General features: G+C 47.7%; 2 protein-coding genes across 4 annotated transcripts in view; both read left to right on the top strand.

Annotated features, from left to right (window-relative positions):
* Positions 1-20460, top strand: part of ADAM12 (ADAM metallopeptidase domain 12) — a 381565-nt gene that overhangs the window by 335290 nt on the left and 25815 nt on the right. For all 3 annotated transcript variants that reach the window (XM_043926044.1, XM_043926045.1, XM_043926043.1), the window contains exons 15-21: positions 3386-3494; positions 3587-3785; positions 6438-6515; positions 9213-9321; positions 13039-13174; positions 13775-13883; positions 15988-16167. In XM_043926044.1, the coding sequence (XP_043781979.1) occupies positions 3386-3494; positions 3587-3785; positions 6438-6515; positions 9213-9321; positions 13039-13174; positions 13775-13883; positions 15988-16167 (920 nt within the window). The remainder of the gene's footprint in view (positions 1-3385; positions 3495-3586; positions 3786-6437; positions 6516-9212; positions 9322-13038; positions 13175-13774; positions 13884-15987; positions 16168-20460) is intronic.
* On the top strand, positions 691-1998 carry LOC122709037 (CD2 antigen cytoplasmic tail-binding protein 2-like). The gene has a single exon (XM_043926085.1). It carries the CDS (start codon positions 812-814, stop codon positions 1832-1834), a length of 1023 nt encoding a protein of 340 aa, XP_043782020.1. The 5' UTR covers positions 691-811; the 3' UTR covers positions 1835-1998.

Genomic DNA, 20460 nt, shown 5'->3' with positions numbered 1-20460 from the left:
GTGAATAGTGCTGCAGGGAACATGCGAGTTCAGGTATCTCTTTGCGATCCTGATTGCAGTTCCTTTGGATATTTACCTAGAGGTTGGACTGATGGTCATGTGATAGTTCTATTTTTAATTTTTTGAGGAAACGCCATACTGTCTTTTGCAGTGACAGTTTATATTCTCACTAACAATATGAGGGTTCCCGTTTCTCCACATCCTCACTAACACTTGTTATCTTATTCTTTAATGATAGCCACCATATTTGGCCTGAGGTGATAGCTTATTATTTTGATTTGTATTTCCCTAATGTGCGGTGATGTTGAGATATACCTGTTGTCCATTTGAACGTCCAGTTTGAAGAAATGTTGTAACAGTTACTGCCCATTTTTTAGTCTGGTTATCACAGAGATTGTGTCCCTAGTGGCTCAGATGGTAAAGAATCTGCCCACAATGCAGGAGACCCAGGTTCAATCCCTGGGTCAGGAAGATCCCCTGGAGAAGGGAATGGTTACCCACTCCATCCAATATTCTTGCCTGGAAAATTCCATGGAGAGAGGTCTGGCGGTCTACAGTCTATGGGGTCGCAAAGAGTCAGACATGACTGACTCATTTGTGTCCAGTTTAGGTAAATGCCTTTTGGAAGGACTTTGGGAGACCTCTCTTAAATGTGTGTTGTTTTTGTTTTTGTTTTTATTTTAGAAAACAGAGTTCTCTTCCGGGTGGTGGCGGGCGGGTGGCCCGGATGTAGCCCTGGTGAAAACCTCTCTCTCTTTCTTCCCCCACTTTTCCTGGATCCTTAGTTTGGGAAAAGCCCTTCTGTCCAGTCATGCCAAAGAGGAAAGTGACCTTCCAAGGCATGGGAGATGATGACGAGGATGAAATCGGTGCCCCCAAGAAAAAGTTGGTGGACCCTATAGCTGGGGTAGGGGGTCCCGGGAGCCGCTTCAAAGGCAAACACTCTTTGGACAGCGATGAGGAGGAGGAGGAGGATGAAGGGTCCAGCAAATATGACATCTTGGCCTCAGAGGATGTGGAAGGTCAGGAAGCAGCTACGCTCCCCAGTGAGGGAGGAGTGCGGATCACACCCTTCAACTTGCAGGAAGAGATGGAGGAAGGCCACTTTGATGCAGACGGCAACTATTTCCTGAACCGGGATGCTCAAACCCGAGACAGCTGGCTGGATAACATTGACTGGGTAAAGATCAGGGAGCGGCCACCTGATCAGCGGCTGCCGTCAGACTCAGAGGAGGAGGACAGCCTGGGCCAGACACCAGTGAGCACCCAAGCCCTCCTGGAGGGCCTTCTGGAACTGATGTTGCCAAGAGAGACAGTGGCTGGGGCACTGAGGCGTCTGGGAGCCCGAGGGGGAGGCAAAGAGGGCAGCAAGGGGCCCGGACGGCCCAGTTCCCCCCAGCGCCTCGACCGGCTCTCCGGGTTGGCTGACCAGATGGTGGCCCAGGGCAACCTGGGAGTGTATCAGGAGACAAGGGAACGGTTGGCCATGCGACTGAAGGGGTTGGGGTGCCAAACCCAGGGACCCCGTGATCCCACACCGCCCCCCTCCCTGGACATGTTTGCTGAGGAAGTGGCAGAAGGGGAGCTGGAGACCCCAACCCCTGCCCAGAGGGAAGAAACAGAGTCGCCTGGAGATGGTCTGGCGGACGTGATGTGGGAATATAAGTGGGAGAACACAGGGGATGCTGAGCTGTACGGGCCCTTCACCAGCACCCAGATGCAGACCTGGGTGAACGAAGGCTACTTCCCAGATGGCGTTTATTGCCGGAAGCTGGACCCCCCGGGTGGCCAGTTCTACAACTCCAAACGGATTGACTTTGATCTCTACACCTGAGCCTCCTGAGGGCCCAGTTTGGTGGTCCCTTCTTGCCTGGACTCTGTGGAGGAGGCCCCAGCTGCCTCAGGCAGTGAAGATGTTGGGGGCCACTTTTCAGTCAACTTCCTTTTCCCAATAAAAGCCTTTAGTTGTGTAAAAAAAAAAAAAAAAGAAAACAGAGAATGGGAAAATGAGAGGTCCAGGATGGGGTGGCTTAGTGCAGAGATCAGTTGCTGAACCCGTGACTGGTCTCAACTGCTACAAGGGCTTTCTTTCATTTGTCTGCCTGTTTGTTGTTTGTTCCGATGGGATGCTGAATGTGTCTGATGAGGAATCAGGCTGAAGAGAGATGGACTTTTTAGTAATAAGAACACCATCTGATCCCTGGGAGAAGGGGCGCGTTGCCCATCACGACATGGTCGTCTTGGAAGGCGATGGAGCCTCCCCAGAGCAGGGTAGAGAGAAGGGCAGGAGGCCTAGCTGGGCTCTGGGAAGTTGGCATCCTGGCAGACGTGAGAGGATGTGTCCCAGACAGGACACCCGTGTGGGAGGGAAGGCGGGCCCTGGACCCAGCACAGGGCACAGCTTATTCTGAAGAACAGGGAACATTTGCCTGAATTTCCCACATAGTCCTCAACAGATACCACTATGCCTAGCACTCGAGAGCCCTGCAAAGCTTTAGCAACGCAAACCCAAGGTACATGTTCTTGCTTTCCTTGGCCGGAAGATGTGCTAAAAATGTCCATTTCCTGAGCTCTCTGGCTCCCTCCTCCTGCTCTGCTGGGCTCTGTCCTGCTGTGTTAAAGGACTGTGAGGTTTACATCTCATGCCCTCTGAGGGCAGTCTCTGCCTGACAGACACAGGCATTCGTCAAAGCCGGTGCTTGCTCCAATAGGGAGCTTTGTGGGGCTGCAAACGAGGCATGCAATCTCTGCCTTGCACATTCTCTCTCTTTCTGTCTGCCCCTCTCATTGCTTCTTCTCATTAGTCATCATTCCTTGGAGCCTGCTTTAGCTTGCATTTTTTCGCCAGAATTGTGTGGGAGTTGTTCAAGACAGCAAGCCTCCCTGCTTGACCGCAGCCAGCCAGTCAGCGCCTTGGTGTGGGGTCGGGTCTGGTCCCAGAGCTGGACCTCACCTCCTGAGAGGTTGCACATGTCGTGGGCCCGCAGAGCAGCCCTCCAGAAGAGGGAGTGATGGAATGCAAGCTCTGCTGTGAGCTGAGTGGGCTCAGGCATCAGCCAAGATGCCAGGTGAGATTTCTCTGGACGCTGGAACACATCTCCCTTTAGAAAGCCAGGTGGTGGTTTTGTCTACTAAGTCATGTGCGACTCTTGCGACCCCATGGACTGTAACCTGCCAGGCTCCTCTGGCCATGGGATGTCCCAGGCAAGAATACTGGAGTGGGTTGCCATTTCCTCCTTCAGGGGATCTTCCTAACCCAGGGATCAAACCCCGAGTCTCCTGCTCTGCAGGCAGATTCTTTACCGACAGAGCCACAAGTGCTGTTCAAAGAAAACCATCCCAGACGCTTGCCAGAGGTGAGAGTGCTGCTTTGCTTCTGTTTCAGGTGCTAAACCCGCCCCCGGGATCTGCTTTGAGAGAGTCAACTCCGCAGGCGACCCTTACGGCAACTGCGGCAAGGATTCCAAGAGCTCCTTTGCCAAGTGCGAGATGAGGTACGGAGGGTCCGTGTCCTGACCATGCCAGATCCCTTAGGGCTGCTTCCGCACTTTCCCTCTTTGAGGACTGTCTGTTCTTGCCTTTCCAGAGATGCTAAGTGTGGAAAAATCCAGTGTCAAGGAGGTGCCAGCCGACCTGTCATTGGTACCAATGCCGTTTCCATAGAAACGAATATCCCCCTGCAGGAAGGAGGCCGGATTCTGTGCCGTGGGACCCACGTGTACTTGGGTGATGACCTGCCGGACCCGGGGCTCGTGCTTGCTGGCACAAAGTGCGCAGACGGAAAAGTAAGCCCCACATGCTCTCTTGGGTCACAAACGTGAGTCTGGAAGGACCCACTGAGAAACGTCCTGTTCAAGACCTGAGTTACGGGGATGGTTGGTTTTTCAAAATCCACTTCTCAGAATGCTGCCTCTGAAATCCAGTTCTTTGCACCTAGAAGGAAAAAAATAAACAAACAAATCCTAGCTCCACGTCCGACCATTGAGATGCAGATTTGGGGAAATCGAGCCTGTTTTCTCAGCCCTTCAGCGTTAAGAAGTCTTTTCTACACTCTGGGTGTTATGCGAGTTTCCAGCCAGGAAATGACTCTGGAAGGAAACACAGTGGCGTATTATATTGTTCTTGGAAATGTGGTCTGGGTTTTTGGCACAGTGGGGACTTGTTCTCACCTGGACAGAATGGGAAGTCAGATGTAGTTTCAGAGACCCCCACAGAGGGACAGGAGAGGGGAGGAGATGGGTTAAGCTTAAAGCCAAAGGGGGTTCTTTGGAGACAAGGGGGAAAGGTAGACTGAGATATTTGGGGAGGGAAGTTAGGGATAAAGTCCACAATAATTAAAAAAAACAATTGAGATTTTCACATCCTGCCACATTGATTTTTTTTCCCACTAAACTTTCTCATCAGAATGAATGATCACAAGTTAATAATTAGCATTTTTAGGAAGGAAGATGCTTTGATTAGGGCCCCATTTTCAAAATGAATATGAAACCATTACTAACCAGAGGTCACAGAGCAGAAAGGAAAAGTGCTGAGCCAGCTCCTGCAGCTGGGTCCCCAGGGCAGGGGTTCCCTCCTCCCCACCCCGCCCGCTTCCCTCATACGCCTTTATAAATGCATTATCCTTAAGGAAACAGGATGATATGCGAAACACATTATACATTCTGGGTATCTCCTTAATCACACACATTCGTTTATATTCAAGTCTTGACATTAGAATGACACCGTTTAAACGGTGATTTGAACAACCAAGGCCAGGTGCATCTGAACACTGAAATTCCAAGGACTCAATTTATCAGTGAGCTTTTCACTTCATGTGCAAAATTAAATGTGCTTTGATCTCCTTCCTGCAGAGCCCTGGTTCTTTGAAAGCCATCTTTTAGCCTGGCCGTGGGTTGGGGGAGGGCAGCACCCATTACTGTGATTCTGCCTGGGATCCTGCTGTGCTCGTTGCAACCCCAGACGGTTTCTTTTATCAACAGGAATGTGCCAGTCCCCTTGCCCAAGACCCAGCCAGCCCTGAGAGCCGCTCAGACCAGCACTTCTTTCGCAGGGCGTTCATCTTGCCTTAGATAAGCTGCTGGGGTCAGATGGTGAATGTCTCATAGGAAGGTCCTACTTGATTAAAAATGCTTCTGTAATCTAAAAATTCGACTTTTCTTCCTTTGACTCCACCAATTTGTAACATCTTATGGGAGATTAAGAGCCTGATCCCATGAGTCTGGACTATATTGTGCACCTTTGAAATGAGACTAAATTCTTTCAACCAGCCCAGTATCGTTTAGCAAATCACTGCCTCTGCAGAGGCTTAATAAATACAAGGGAAGCATCTGTTCTCCTCTGCTGAGCACTTCTGTTGATGGTTTATGTCATCAACAATAATGCTTGTCAGTCAGTATTTTGGGAAAGTTCTCGTATTTTACTATCTCCCTTGCAAGATTATCAGACCCTGGGTTCCTGGAGTCTTTGAGTCTCTATTGGTCCAGGTGAAGGATTAGGCTGTTTTGTTCTCTTCTGGATCTTTTAATAGGAGAGAAAAAATGGGGACAAAAATGCTGCAATATGTAGATTTTGTTGTAAGCTCCAAACAAAAGTCATGAGGAAATCAGTTACCATAATTTCAGAGTTGACCAAAACCATATAAAATGTCATGAAGATAGAAGACTTCCATAGTGTCCACATTGATGTGAGTCTTGGAATGGGCTGCATTTGGAGGCAGCCGTCAGAATCTATGTCCAAGGCAGAGAGCATCATTATGCCATGTGCATGTTAACTGGGAGATGGTCTTCCTGCAGTTTTCCTTTGCTTTCTCTTTTTGTTTTTTAATTTTTATTGGAGTATAGTTGATTTACAATGTTGTGTTAGTTTCAGATGTATAGCAAAGTGAATCAGTCATACATATACATTATATCCACTCTTTTTTAGATTCTTTTTCCATATAGGCCATGACAGAGTATTGGGTAGAGTTCCCTGTTCTCTCTCTCTCTCTCTCTCTCTATATATATATATATATATATATATAGTAGGTCCTTACTGTTATCTGTTCTATATATAGTAGTGTGTAATGTCAATCCCAGTCTCCCAATTATTGCTCCCCCCACCCTTACCCACTGGTAACCATAGTTTGTCTTCTCTATTTGTGACTCTTATTTCTGTTTGATAGGTAAATTCATTTGTACCTTTTTTTTTCAGTTTCCACATGTAAGTGATATCACATGTTATCTGTCTTTCTCTGTCTGACCTCACTCAGTATGGCAGTTTCTAGGTGTATCCTTGCTGCTGCAAGTGGCATTGTTTCATTCTTTTTCGTGGCTGAGTAGTAGTCCACTGTGTGTGTGTGCCACACCTTCTTCATCCATCCCTCTATTCTTTAATACGCAGATGCGCGTGTGTGTTTGTAGACGGACATAGATACCTGCTGTGCTTCCCCCCTTCCCCAGATCTGCCTGAACCGTCGGTGTGAGAACGTCAGTGTCTTCGGGGTGCACGAGTGTGCGGCGCAGTGTCGCGGCAGAGGGGTAAGTCGGTGAACCGCCTTCCTGCAGCCAGCCCACAGTTAAGTTCAGCACTAAATCATTCCTTTGTAAAGCATTTTCACCATCCATCACTTTGTAAGAATATAGCAGTGTCTCCTCAATATTTTCTTCTGAAGACATTCATTTTCTTTGACCTTTACATGGTGTAAGAAATGGGATTTTTATTTAACAAAGAAAATCAGATTGAGTGCTAATTATCTTCTAACATTCTGGATTTTTTTGAAAGGACTTTGTCATCTTCAAAGTAATTTTAACACTAACCTTCCTTCATGAAGAGTTTTTCATTAGCGTTTCAAATGGAGCTGTCTCTCTTACAACCAAGATTCAGAATATGTGTCTGAACTGAAATATTTCCAAAAGCAATTAAAATAAACAAGACAGCACATATTGACCACATGTTCTTGAAATCACATGCAGTGGGTTTCAACTAAAGAAGGCTTGTTGTTTTAGTTCAGAGGATTTGGGGGAGGGGAGGATTCTGATTGTTCAAAACCTAATTTATTTTTCCTGATGGGCTTAATTATTTCCAATGGAATCATATTAATCTTGATTAGCTATGCCAATGGTTCATTTGTTTTTCTAAAGCCTTTTCTGCAGAAATGGTGCTCCAAATTCTATTTTTAAAACTTGCAGACACTTGCTGATGATTCTAACATAGAATTATGGAGGTTTGCGTAAGATTGCTTTTGTGCTGTAACCGTGAGGGATTGCAGGGTCACCTCAGATGGGTTTGTTGGTGGTGAGCGTAGCGAACTGTCAGTATAAAACACAGTCTTTTCATGTCTTCATTGGATCATAGACTTCTTCCTAATGACTGGAAGGAATGATCTAGTGCAACCTCATTATCTGACTGATGATGGAGTCCAGACCCACGTGGGGTAGTGACACGTCCAAGCTTAGGTGCCCAGTTAGTAGCAATGCTGGATCAGGGACCCTGGACTCCTGACCCTCCAACATCCCTGGCGTCCCATCTACCCGCTGGAGAGGAAAGGCCCACATCCCCTGGGGGTTGAGCAGCTGCTGTGACTTGGGAACAAGTAACAGCTAGACCCCAACCCTTTCCTTAGTGAGGCCAGGCTCACCAGCAGCCCCTCTGGGGGTGGGGGGGGCAATGATCTCTCTGCCACAAGCTGTCAAGAGGCCCCTGACTGTGGTTCACAGCAGGAGATGGTGCCTGAATCCCAGGGGTGGCGCCCCAGCCGCAGGGTCTCTGGGGAAACAGCAGGACACTCAGACTCCAGGCAGCCTGGGCGGTGCTAATGACAGTTAACTCAGCTTCATGTGAGCTTCACAGAAACGTACTTTCTCACTTATCGCAGGCTTTCCTGACTGTAGGCCTTCTTGTTGGAAGCATCTGGGTTTGTTGATGTTGACTATGGTTGATTCATCACAACCTGGGAAACATCACAAACGAGATATACACCCCAAACATTTCTTGCGCCTTAAAAACATAAAAGTGTGTGTTTGGCCCCATCCAGCAGTATTTCGACGTGGGGCTGAAGCCTGCAGGATGGGAGCTCAGCCCTGACTTCTTACACAGAACCACCCAAAGCAGACCATCCACAATGTGTCGTTTGCTTCTCTAAGTGCAAGGGAAACTGAGACACTCACGAGCAACGTGAATGAGGAGTCCTTTCTTTTGCAGCTTTTCCCGATCATTTTTCAGTTGTCCTTCCCATTCCAAATTTGTCCAAAGTTGTTTCTTGGGCCTTACCCATCATCCCGCATTCCCAAAGCATTCAGTCTCATTGTCTTTCTAGAAAGGATTCCCTCTTGTTTTCATGATGATTTTCCACTGGTTCCTGTAGTAGTCTAGTCAGTTCCATGTACAACAATACATACCAGTAACAAGTAGAACGTCATCACAGGTGGCAACAGCCACCGTCAGTCACCCTGGGCCACAGGATGAGCAAGTGTGGACCCCTCTGTGGATCCTCAGGACCCACCAAGAGCAAAGCCACCCGTCCCACCTTCTTGGGCAGCCCTTTCCCATGGGATCAGAGGCATCATCCTCTTATTTCACCAGGGCACAGTTCACTGCTGGCTGTGTCCACCACTCAGGGGTAGGAGCTGGGACCAGACCTCCACTGCTGAGGGAATCGGAGCAAACTTGGGGAGGCGGTACCTTGTGGACATCAGGGAGCAGGAGGCCTGGCCGTCAGACTGCTGGGGGACCCGAGTCACCAGCCTCCCCAAGTACCCTGTCTGAAGGTGCCCAGGGTTGTCAGACCCTTGATGCCCAAGGGCATGGATTCCATGTCCCAGCAGCAGGGTCCCTTCCTCACTACTGAGAGATCTTCTCATCTCAGCCAGATTGGGAGGGTTTCCTGGATCTAAAAAGAGGGACCAGGAAATTGAGAAGAAAAAGAGGTGGGAGGGAGCCGGTGAGCCTGGATGGTCTCCATCTTTCTCTCAATAGCTGCTGATGTAACAACAGCACATTCTGTTACATTTGCAGCCTCAGGCTCTTGACTCGCTGGTGTGGTGCTGGGTGCAGGGTGGATCTTCGCAGTGGTGTGTCCAGAGTCTGGCTGCATCCGTGTGGTGGGGGCGCTGACCACAGGGCCTTTGCTTCACTATGGGGCTCAGTTAGGGCTCAGAGGCTTGGCGCCACCCCAGATTGGAGGCACGTCCTAACCTGCCTCCCTCTTGGTGTCTTTGTCCCCCGCTGCCCAAAAGGTGTGCAACAACAGGAAGAACTGCCACTGCGAGCCCCACTGGGCGCCTCCCTTCTGTGACAGGTTTGGCTTCGGAGGGAGCACAGACAGCGGCCCCGTCCGGCAAGCAGGTCAGTGGTGACAGCGCGTCCCGGGGAGTGGGCCGCGCTCCCGAGGGGCAGCGGGAAGCCAGGCCCCTGGGGGACCATTGCAGGCAGCACAGAGGACCCGCCAGCCCTCGGGTGGGTGCACGGCTGGAAACCCAGTGGGGACCTGGGGACCCCACAGGCTGAGGCCCCTGTTTCCAGACCCTCTCTCGTCCTTCCCTGATCTTTGCAGAGACTCCTTGCTCGGCTTTGCTCAGAGGCTGAGGTTGCTGGGCTTCCCAGCTGGCGCTAGTGGTCAAGAATCCGCCTGCCAATGCAGGAGATACAGGTTTGATCCCTGGGTCGGGAAGATCCCCTGGAGAAGGAAATGGCCACCCACTCCAGTATTCTCACCTGGAGAATCCCATGGACAGTGGAGCCTGGCGGGCTACAGTCCACGGGATCACAAAGAGTCGGACATGACTGAGTGACTGAGCACATACAAAGCCTGTGACATTTCTCAGTTAAGGTCATCCTACCACAGACTGCCAAGAGGGTGTGCACCTCATGGTCAGAGGATCAAATGCTTGGTCAAGGCCAGCCTTGTTTACTGAGGCCGAGAGCTGTGAAGTCAAGTGCCTTTTAAAGCTCTTACTAGAAAGATGCCATCCTCTTCACAAAGGGACTGGTCCCAGCCCAGCAGTCACCTTTGCTGAGCTGCTGTTCCCTGCGGGCACCAGGCTTCACGTTTTGCAGGCATTAATTGAATCCTTACAAAAGTCGGCATTCTTCTTCTTCTTTCTTTGCATACAAAGGACCTGAAGCTCAGAGAAGTTAAGTAACTTTCACAAAGTCACACAGCTAAGACTGAGACAGAGGTCTACCCATGTAGAGGCCCCCAAGGGCGGCTGCGCTGGGATCGTCAGTTCTTTCTCCCCAGAGATGATAAGTGGTCTCCTAGTGCAGGACCGTCTTCTCTGAGAGATAGGCAGCCAGTGAAGGGGCACGTCAGGGTGACGCCCCCTTTGAAGTGGAAGCAGCAAGTCCAGTGGTGCAGAGAGCCCACCATGAGCCCCGCTGGGAAGTCGGGGGTGGGGGGGGGGTGGGCAGGAATTGCCCAAACACACTTGTGTTGCCACCTTGGCACCCACCTGCGCCCCCAGGGCACCCCATCAGTGGCTGATGGAAGAAGTCTTGCGTCTTGCAGTGATGGGCGGGGTTGAATCTGTGGCTTGGCCAGCGTTTCCATGACAACAGACATAACACTGCTCTGCAGGGCCAGGTAGGAGAGACCCTCCAAGCAGGCACATCTGGAGAAGCAGTGTCGTGTCATGAGGAAGGGAAGGGAACTTCTGGTCATCCCCGTACTAAAAGGTGGACAAGTCTCCGCGCCGCTTCCAAGGGTGCCCAGGGGCCCGCGCTCTGAGCCTGGCCCCACAGCAGGAGGTCAGAGGGCCTCCAGGTCTCTTCTCTCAGTGCATGTCCATCCCAGGGGATAATGAGCTGGGTCTGGCCCAGCCTCCCTGTTCCTCACTGCCGCCCATGCCTTGATGGCTGGCCTCTCAGCTGCAACTTAGTTTTCTAATTGGCCATTAAGAGTTTATTGTTCAAAAACAGTGGGGTTTTGGTTTTTAATGCATCAGAAACCCTGCCACCTGTTCCATCCACATTCAAGTGAGCCAGATGTTCAAGGAATTGCAGAAGATGGTGGGAGACAGGCCACATGACCTGAGTGTCTTTTTGGTGTGGACACCGGGGAGTCTCAGGGTTGGGAGTTGCCAAAACATGGGGAACCCACTGAGTCACTAGCTCTTCATTGTACCAGGTAAGAATATTTTTTAAATGAAAACAACTGAAGAGCCAAACCCATCCACTGTTGCCATCATTTCATAGAAGAAAATAGGTTTAATCTCTTACCCCCAAAACACCTGCAAAAGAGGGGCCTTGAGAAGCCGGCCAAGGGTTATACAGGGAAGGCCACACCATGGGTCTTACTCTTCAATGCAGCCACCCACGAGACCAGGGCTCAGAAGTTCCTGAAGCCAGTATCTCCCCAGCATCTGCCAGGAGCCAGCTGCTTCTGTCAGTGTTTAATAACTGATCAGTTGAAGACTTAGGGATTTGATTTGAAGAAACTAGAAACTATACTCCAATCCTTTGCCACCTGATGAGAAGAGCCAACTCATTGAAAAAGACCCTGATGCTGGGAAGGATTGAAGGCAGGAGGAGAAGGGGATGACAGAGGATGAGATGCTTGGATGGCATCGCCGACTCAAGGCACATGAGTTTGAGTCACCTCCGGGAGATGGTGAAGGACAGGGAAGCCTTTTTAATAAGCTGTGTTAAAGCACAATAGGACCCTAACCAGAGACCCCTTGACTGCCAGCTCAGTCTCAAAAGAGGCCCGTGTTGGCCAGGAAACCAGAGCAAGGCTTTTCCAGTAACACTGAACAAGAGAATCGAGACAGTCTTCTGTTGATTGTCTCCCTAAAGGCACAGCCTTGGTAGGACTTGTCAGTTGAGGACAAAGTCCAGAAACAGGGTGTGAAGTCTTTCTCCCCCGGGGTGGGAGCGGCTTCTCTGGTCGGAGGTGGGAGAGCCCGGGTGACGGAAGCCACCACCACGGCCGTCAGCTGCAGCCCAGAAAGACTGCGGGGCACCTAGCGAGCGACACAGACTCTGGCCGCTGGTGGGAGAACAGGCCGGTGAGTTGAGACCTGCGCTCTCAAGGAGCCCACAGCCCTGGTGAACCCCCAACTCCTGGTGCCCAGAGCCCTCCACAGACAGCCCTTGGCCACAGCTGCAGTCAAACCAACTCGACGGCTTGATTTTCCCTTCCTTTCTGCGTCCTTGAGGAATCTTAGAGTCTCTGTACTAAACAAAATGGGATCAAGTCACAGAAAAGGGGATCTTTCCTTCGAGAAAGTAAACAGCATCCTCCCAGAGACAGCAGTTTGCCCCCCACAGGCTGTGTTTTAAGTCCCTAACACAACAAAACAAAATCCAAGGGCGTTTCATTTAAACAGAGTTTTCTTTTTCACTATCCAATTTGATGATAGCCAGAAGTAAGATCTTGGTCTAAAAAACTTCAAAAAAAAAAAGTAAAACAGATTCCAACCCTCAAGAATGAGAGAAGGAAAGAGACTGAAGGAGTGTCATTGGGGCTGGGAAGACTTCAATTTGAGGACCACTTGGTGGTTCTAATGGTTGAAAAAAAAAAAATCTGCCTGCAATGCAAGAGACCCAGATTCGATCCCTAGGTTGGTAACATCCCCAGAGAAGGAAATGGCTACCCACTCCAGTATTCTTGCCTGGAGAATTCCACGGACAGAGGAGCCTGGCGGGCTACAGTCCATGGGATTGCAGAGTCAGACACGACTGAGTGACTAACACTTTGACTTCACTCCAGTTTGGTTCTGATGGGATTCTAGTGACAGCTCCCTGTTATTTTCTCTGACCACCGTTCCCCTGCCGTTGGCATGCTCGGGGGCCCATGTGGCCAGAGCTGTGGTCCCACCTGCCAGATTATATTCCCCTTTAGCAAGTCCCAGACTTGTCAGAAATGAATGATAGCAAGGCAGACTGCACCTCAAACACGACCTTTAAAGTAAGGCTAATTTATCCGTACACCATTCAAGGATTCACTCACTGCATTTCTGTTCTTTTCTTCCAAGTTCGTTTTGCCATAAATGTCACAATTTCGTACTCCCCATATTTCACTATAACTGCCTCCTCCTCTGAGTCGAATGTGCTTTGTTTCAGATAACCAGGGTTTAACGATAGGAATTCTGGTCACCATCCTCTGTCTTCTTGCTGCTGGATGTGTGGTTTACCTCAAAAGGAAGACGTTGATACGACTGCTGTTTACAGATAAAAAAAACACCATTGAAAAGCTAAGGTACCCTGGGTCGGGGTCATCTTTTCAAGAAATGGCATTGGAAAGAACTGCTTATCACTGTGTTTCCTTAGCAAAGAAGGGGTCAGATTTTCTGTTGGTTTGGTTGTTTTAACATTTCTTCCAGACCAGCTGCTCCCTTCACTTTCCCCTCAAACTATTGGCTGTTTATTACATAAGTAAGCAGGGTGTTGATGACTTCCACTGGTGTGTTTTTCCCCACCCTAACCTTGGTAGTTTTTATAAGACAGGGAATATTAAAACTTTTATCAGCTGGAGTAGCTTTTGATCCGAGTATATTCCAAGATGTTGCTAAAATGCCAGCATTTTAGCTGGGAAACGTTGCAAACGTTTCCCAGGTGTCACAGAGCTGTTTTTCTATGCATTGCAAGAACTAGTTTAACAGAATAATGGCTCTGAGGGAAAGAACTCAGTATTTATATTTTAGTCCTGTAAGAGATTAATTCTTTTCTCTTGCATGGTTACCACACTGAGTTAAAAGAAGTGAGTGTGTTTTGAGCGTTACTGTGAACGGAACAGGGAAAGTCGAGTCAGGCAAAGGTTGCGGCGCCCCCCAGTGGCGTGTCTGGGGTTGCCTTGCAGGTGCGTGCGCCCTTCCCGGCCGCCCAGGGGCTCCCAGCCCGGCCAGACCCACCTCACCCATCTCAGCAAAGGCCCGATGAGGAAGCCGCCACCGTCCAGCACACCTAAGGTGAGTTTCCCACAGACGCGAGAGGTGAGTGTGTGCGTGCGTGAGGACGCGGGTTTTTCAACAAGAAATTGAGCAGGACTCGACCCCGAGACTCTTCCTGAAAAGCACTGGGTCAGCCCCCTCGGGACAACAGAGGCTCCCCGAGGGGACGGTTGGGGCTGGGAGAGGCTCAGGCTGCCGGATTCCACTGGGCCCACATCCCGGGAGGGTCGTGGTCTTGGTCATCACCCCGCATTCACTCAGGCGGCCGGACTCCATGGGGGACCTCAGGCCGGGTCCTGACGCTGGACCCCTGCTGTGATGCGAGGGTGCCATGGGCTGGGCTTGGGGGGCTTCTGTGGCTCCCTGCTACTCCCAGGGTACTTCTAAGGGTCACACTGAGGGTATTTCTAAGAGTTAGGACTTTTCTAAGTTAGTCCCAGAGTATTTCAAAAGTTATTCCCAGACTATTTCTAAGCATTACTCTGAGCCCTTGATTGGGCCTGTTTTGCTCCAACCAAGCAAAACATGCATGGACTGTGGAAGCTCTGTCCAACCCACAGCTTCAAAGAGCTGGATCCTTAAAGGGCCTCCCACTGCCTGCTGTCTCTTAACTTTCCTGCTGCCCTGGTGAATGTTGACTAGCATTCACTCTGATATTTAGTTTCCCCCACCAAGTGTTTCTGATATATCTACAAGAATTCCTGAATATTGAACTCATTCAACAAAAGTCCAGAATGTAGCAGGGAACAATGTTAGTGTCAATAAAAGACAAATGATTTTTAAAATTATTATCAGGTATTCAGTAAGCAAAAAAATAAAAAGAAAGAAAAATCTCTTTTATCTCCCTCAATCCAAAAAGTGTAGAGAGTTGGGTTCTAAAGAGAAGCCATCCCTAATAAGTATTGCCACTTTCTACCCCCAACCATGGGACATGAGGGAAAAGCAGCTTTAGTTGTAAGAGACAAAGATGCAGCTTTATTTTGAAGGACCAAAAACCAGAAATGACCCAAACACCAATCAACAGGCAGGAGGGTAAACACATTTTATTATATTTACACAGTGGGATGCTATTCAGAATAAGACAAAATGAACTATTGATACACACATCTTGGATACATCTCAAAATAATCATGCCGAGTGAAAGAAGCCAGACCAAAAACAATGATTCCATTTATATAAAATTCTAGAAAATGAAAACCAATTTATAATGACTGAAATTGTGTCAATAATTACTGGGAAAGGGGGAGGGAAGGACTTCACAAGTCAAAGAACTAGTGAAAATTAGACATAGCTCATGATGGCAATGGGTAGGTTCATTGTTTCGCCTATTGTGATGGTTTCATGGGTGTGAAATTTACCAAATGTACATTTTAAATATTGACTGCAACTAACATTCAATTAAACCTCAGTAAAGCTGTTTTTAGAGAGAAAGGAATAAAAGCGGGAGGCAGGGAGGGGCAGGTGTGTGAGGCTCACGCTGTATCCATTCTCATCTGTCACTAAAAACAAGGCCACCGAATGGGCAGTGTTCCTCCAGGCCCAGCCCCCAGCTCCGCCCCTGGCTTCCAGGATCTCCGATGCTCCTCCTTCCTCTGTCCTCATTCCTTGTGAACATTGAACTGCATCTCATTTTCACAAAGTCCTTTGAATTTCCTGAATTGCTGGTCTGTGTCTTTATACGTGCTGGCACTTCCTGAGGTGCCTTGCACCTACCTAATTAATTAATCCAGTTTTTAAAAATTCAAGTAGAAATCAATCCCAGAGCTAAATGAGAAGGAAATAATTTTTTTTTTAAAAAAGAGGGGATATAGGTATGCGTATAGCTGGTTCACCTTCCTGTACAGTGAAAACTAGCACAACATTGAAAAGCAACTATCTCAATAAAGAAATTAAAGCTTAAGGAAAAAGTCAGTCCCCAGGGGTTCAGAGTTGGGGGTGGAGAAGGGTGCTTCCCTTAGAATTGTTTACGTAAATAATAATACATTCCCTTTCCTGTAACCCCTTGATTTCTCGCCCTTGCTCCAGCCCCTTCCCCCCGCAGCTTTAGCAGAGGAGTTAGCGCTATCCCTCCAGGGGTCACCCAGTAACCATCCCGTCGTGGCTCTTTGCTCTGACCCCGCAGGACCACCCCCGGAGAGTGCCGCCGTGTCTGCACGTGGACGTCAGCAGACCCCTCAAAGCCCTCGACGCCCCTCGGCCGAGTTCCCCGCAGCGAGGGCTCCCACCCCTGCACCAGGCTCCTCGTGTGCCCTGCGTCCCTGCCAGACCCCTGCCGGCCAACCCTGCACTCAGACAGGCCCAGGTACGCCGTCAGCGCTTAACCTGATGGAGGTGCTTGGAATCCGGACTCTGCTACTTGCTAGTGTCTGAACTTGGACAAGTTGCTTAAGTTCTCGGCGCCTGTATGAAACAGAGTTAACTCAGCTCCTGACATGGGTAAAGGAGATCATCCATGGGAAGCATTTAGTACAGTGTCTGGGGCATAGTTGTGGTGCAGTATAGTTTAGTTATTCTGAGGGATTTTTTAATGTATTTTTGGTTGCTCTAGGTCTTCGTTGCTACGCGTGGGCTTTCTCTAGTTGCAGCGTGCGGACTTCTCACTGTGATGGCTGTGATGGCTTCTCTTGTTGCAGAGCATAGGGTCTAGGGCGTGGGCTCAGTAGGTGTGACGCACAGGCGGAGTTGCTCTGAGGCATGTGGAATCTTCTTGGACCAGGGATCACACCTTTGTGCCCTGAGTTGGCAGGCAGATTCTTAACCACTGGACTGCCAAGGAAGTCCTCTTAGGAATATTTTTATCTCTTCTATTCAGAATAGTGAGGGTGCCCATTCAACTTGTCATCTATACCAACAGTCTCCAGGGTCTGGTTTCATGGAAGGCAGTTTTTCCATGGATGAGGGGTAGAGAGGATGGTTTCTGAATGATTCAAGTGCATTACATTTGTTGTGCACTTGATTTCTATTATTGTCATATCACCTTCACCTCAGATCATCAGGCATTAGATCCCAGAGGTTGGGGACCTATATACTATGACATTTTGGAGAACGACAGGTGGCACTGTGAATAATTCAGCTTGACCAATAAAACAGATATTTACAATAAATACAATAAGATTCCTGATACTTTGGCCACCTGATGCAAAGATCCAACTCATTGGGAGATAGGAATGGTAATGGGCCTACTTTCTTACCATTTTTCACCTTCAAAAATTATTTACAGAAATCCTTACCACTGATTTAGTTTCTGCACACCAGTTGTAAGAGTATATAACATACTTTATGTGTACGATCTCATTTTTATACTGTTGGAAGTAACGGTTTCTGTTTGTGTGACAGGAAACTTGAGGTGGGCCCAAAAGTAAAAACCAAACGCAAAGCACAAAGATATACATTGTAAGAAAATGTATAACTGGTAAGAAAAATGGTATAACCATTTTAAGCCTCTTAATGTATATAAATATTTTTCAAGACTGACATGCTCTTATGTTCCCATACTAGTACAGAGCATCTGTCTCACCATTACTTTGCTAGGTATTAAGTATTACTATTTCAAAGCTTTGCCCATTTGATACATAAAATAGCTTTTTCCATCTAGTAGTTCTATAAATTACTGAAAGGGATGTTGATGTTTCCAACTATAAATGTGTCTCTTTTCAGCCATCAGTTTCTACTTCCTGTGTTTTGAAGCTCTGTTGTCTGTGGTACAAAACAATCTGGATTGTTGTGTCTTCTTGGTGAACCGACCCTTTTATCATGATGTAACGTCCTTCACTTTGGGCTTCCCTGGTAGCTCAGTGGTAAAGAATCCATCTGCCAGTGCAGGAGATGCAGTAGACGTGGGTTCAATCCCTGGATTAGGAAGACCCCCTAGAGAAGGAACTGGCAACTCACCCCAGTATTCTTGCCTGGAGAATCCCATGGACAGAGGAGCCTGGCCAGCTGAAGTCCATGGGGTCGCAAAAGAGTTGGATGTGGCCTAGCAACTAAACAACAACAAATGTCCTTCTCTGGCTCTGGTGACTTTGTTCTGAGATCTATTTTATCTCACATTAATACATTTGCTCAGTTTTCTTTTGACTGGGGTTTGCAAGGAATGTGTTTTTCCATCTCTTTACTTTTACTTATGTCATTTTACTTGAAATGAGTTTCTGAGAAACAGCGTATAGTCATGTATTTTTCATCCGTTCTGTCAGTCACTGGCTTTTAACTGGTGTGTATAGACCATTTACTTTTAATATAATTATTGACAGAATTGAAGTCTACCATTTTAATGTTTTTATCATGCTCCTCTTTCCTGACTTCCTGGAGGTTTGTTAAACATTTTTCACTCTTCCATGTTGATTCATCTGTAGTGTTTATGAGAGAAGTCTGTACTTTTTTGTCTGACTGCCTAAGGGCAGAGCTTCTCAGCCTCAGCATCGTTGACATTTTGGGCTGGAAGACTGTTGTATCAGACTGTCCAGTGTATCATAGACTGTTTAGCAGCATCTTGCTTTCTACCAGCTGTAGATGGCAGTAGCATGTGTAATCATACCTCTAAACATTGCCAGATGTCTCCTAGGAGACAAAATCACCCCTAATTGAAAACCGCTGCTCTAAAGATTACATTGTATGTACATAATGTATCACAGTCTACTAGGATCAATATTTTATCACTTCAAGTGGAAGGTAAAGCTTTACCATCTTTTCCTTCCCTTTATTCCTCCCCCTTGGTGATATGGATGCCTTCAGCGTTACCTTTATGTAGTGAGACCACTTTAGATGTTGTCATTTTTGCTTTTAACCACCAAGCATCATTTTTTAAACTTAAGAAGAATGGTTTGCAGTACCTACTCATATCGTTCCTCCTCCTGTTCTTTCTTCACTTCTGATGTTCCAGGATTCTTTCTGTTATCGTTTCCTTCCTATCTGAAAACATTTCTTTTATTCCATTAGAACAGGTCTGCTGGTGAAAAATTCTCTTAGTTTTCCTTCCTCTGAACATGTCTGTTTCACTCTCATTACTGAAAAGTATTTTCCATAGATATAGAATTCTGGGTTGCTTCCTTCTGATCTTCGTGGTGATAAGAAATCCACTGGAAAGTTCCATCCACAGGCTTTGTTCCAGGGAAGAGATGAGGCCTGTTACTGCAGGGAGGGATGGATAACAGGGCTGGGCCATGTCCAGGATGTGGTACCCAGTGGGGAGAGCAGGGCATGGCTTCTTTCTAGTTTCACAGGGAGGTAGAGTTAGGTCAGGTATGGCCACAATGTATCTCTTACTGGCTCATGCGTCTACTGTTCTTTTAGCTAAAGATAGGCTCTCCTGGGGCCTTTTTTGGTTTTCTCAGTCTGATGCTATTGGTATTTTCAGATTGGGGGAGCACCTCTCCAGGGCCCAGGCCAAGATATAAAGAAGGGGGAAACGGACAAAACAAGGACTCACTTCTGGGCAGCTCCTTGAGTTCGGAGGTCCCTCTTGTTGTTTGGTCACTAAGTCGTGTCTGACTGTTACCCCATGGACTGTAACCCACCAGGCTGCTCTGTCCATGGGATTCTCCAGGCAAGAATACTAGAGTGGGTTGCCATGCTCCTCCTCCAGGGGATCTTCCAGACCCAGGGATCGAAACTGCGTCTCCTGTGTCTCCTGCCTTGGCAGGCAGGTTCTTTACCACTGAGCCACTTGGGAAGCCCTCTGAGATCCCTAGCCAGTCCATTTGCTTCTCTCGATCTTTCAGAATGTCTGTCGGTTGCTTTATGGACTCCCTCCAGACTTTTATGTTGTAATTTGCAGGAGGAATAGGGTGAAATGTGCTTATTTCATCTCATCCAGACCTCATTTCTCTCTGCATTTCTTTGACTGCCGGTACATTTGAACTGCTTTTTGTATATCTATTAACAAAGTGTGCTGGTAAATTGACTGTCCAAAGGAAAAAAAAAAAAAGCCTTGATTTGTAGGTGATTTCTCTGCTGTAAAAACTCCACCATGATCAATTTCAGGTTATTGAGGTGATGTCTCTGAATCAGGAGCAGAGAATCAGCCGGTATGCGCTGGTAGTGGCCGGCTCCAGCACACAGCTGCTATTAACTATATTTGTTCTGTGAGTTGTCTGTTCCCATGCTTTGCCTGTTTTTCTCTATTTGAGAATTTTTCTTCCTTATTTGTTCGAGTTCATTTTCTTAATAGGCTGAGAATACTTACCTATTTCCAGTAATTTACTGTAAACATCTCCCTAGTTTGCCTTTCGGTTTTATTTATGCTGGGTTTTTTTTTTTTGGTATAAAAATTCCAGTTTTGAGTATTTATTAATCCTTGATGAATCCTCCTATTCCTTTTGTGCTTACAAAGTTCTCTCGCATTTCAATCAATCAAGATCCACCTGTAACTTCTTGTTCATTTTGTTGCCCGTTGATGGTACTTTACATTCATTTTTTTAACCTGTCTTAGATTTACATTAGTGGAAGGGATGGGTACTTTCTAAACTTCTCTGGGCATATGGATTTTTTTTCGAGAATCTGATCAAGTCTATGAACCCTCGAAAATGCACCCAGACGCAATACTTCATACGCAAATTTCAGAAATTCACAGAACCCATCAGCCTCTTCTCCAAGGATT

This window comes from Cervus elaphus, chromosome 15, assembly GCF_910594005.1.
Source record: "Cervus elaphus chromosome 15, mCerEla1.1, whole genome shotgun sequence".
Taxonomy (NCBI): Eukaryota; Metazoa; Chordata; class Mammalia; order Artiodactyla; family Cervidae; genus Cervus; species Cervus elaphus.
The sequence above is the reverse complement of the archived record's forward strand: the minus strand, read 5'-3'. Positions and strand labels throughout refer to the sequence as shown.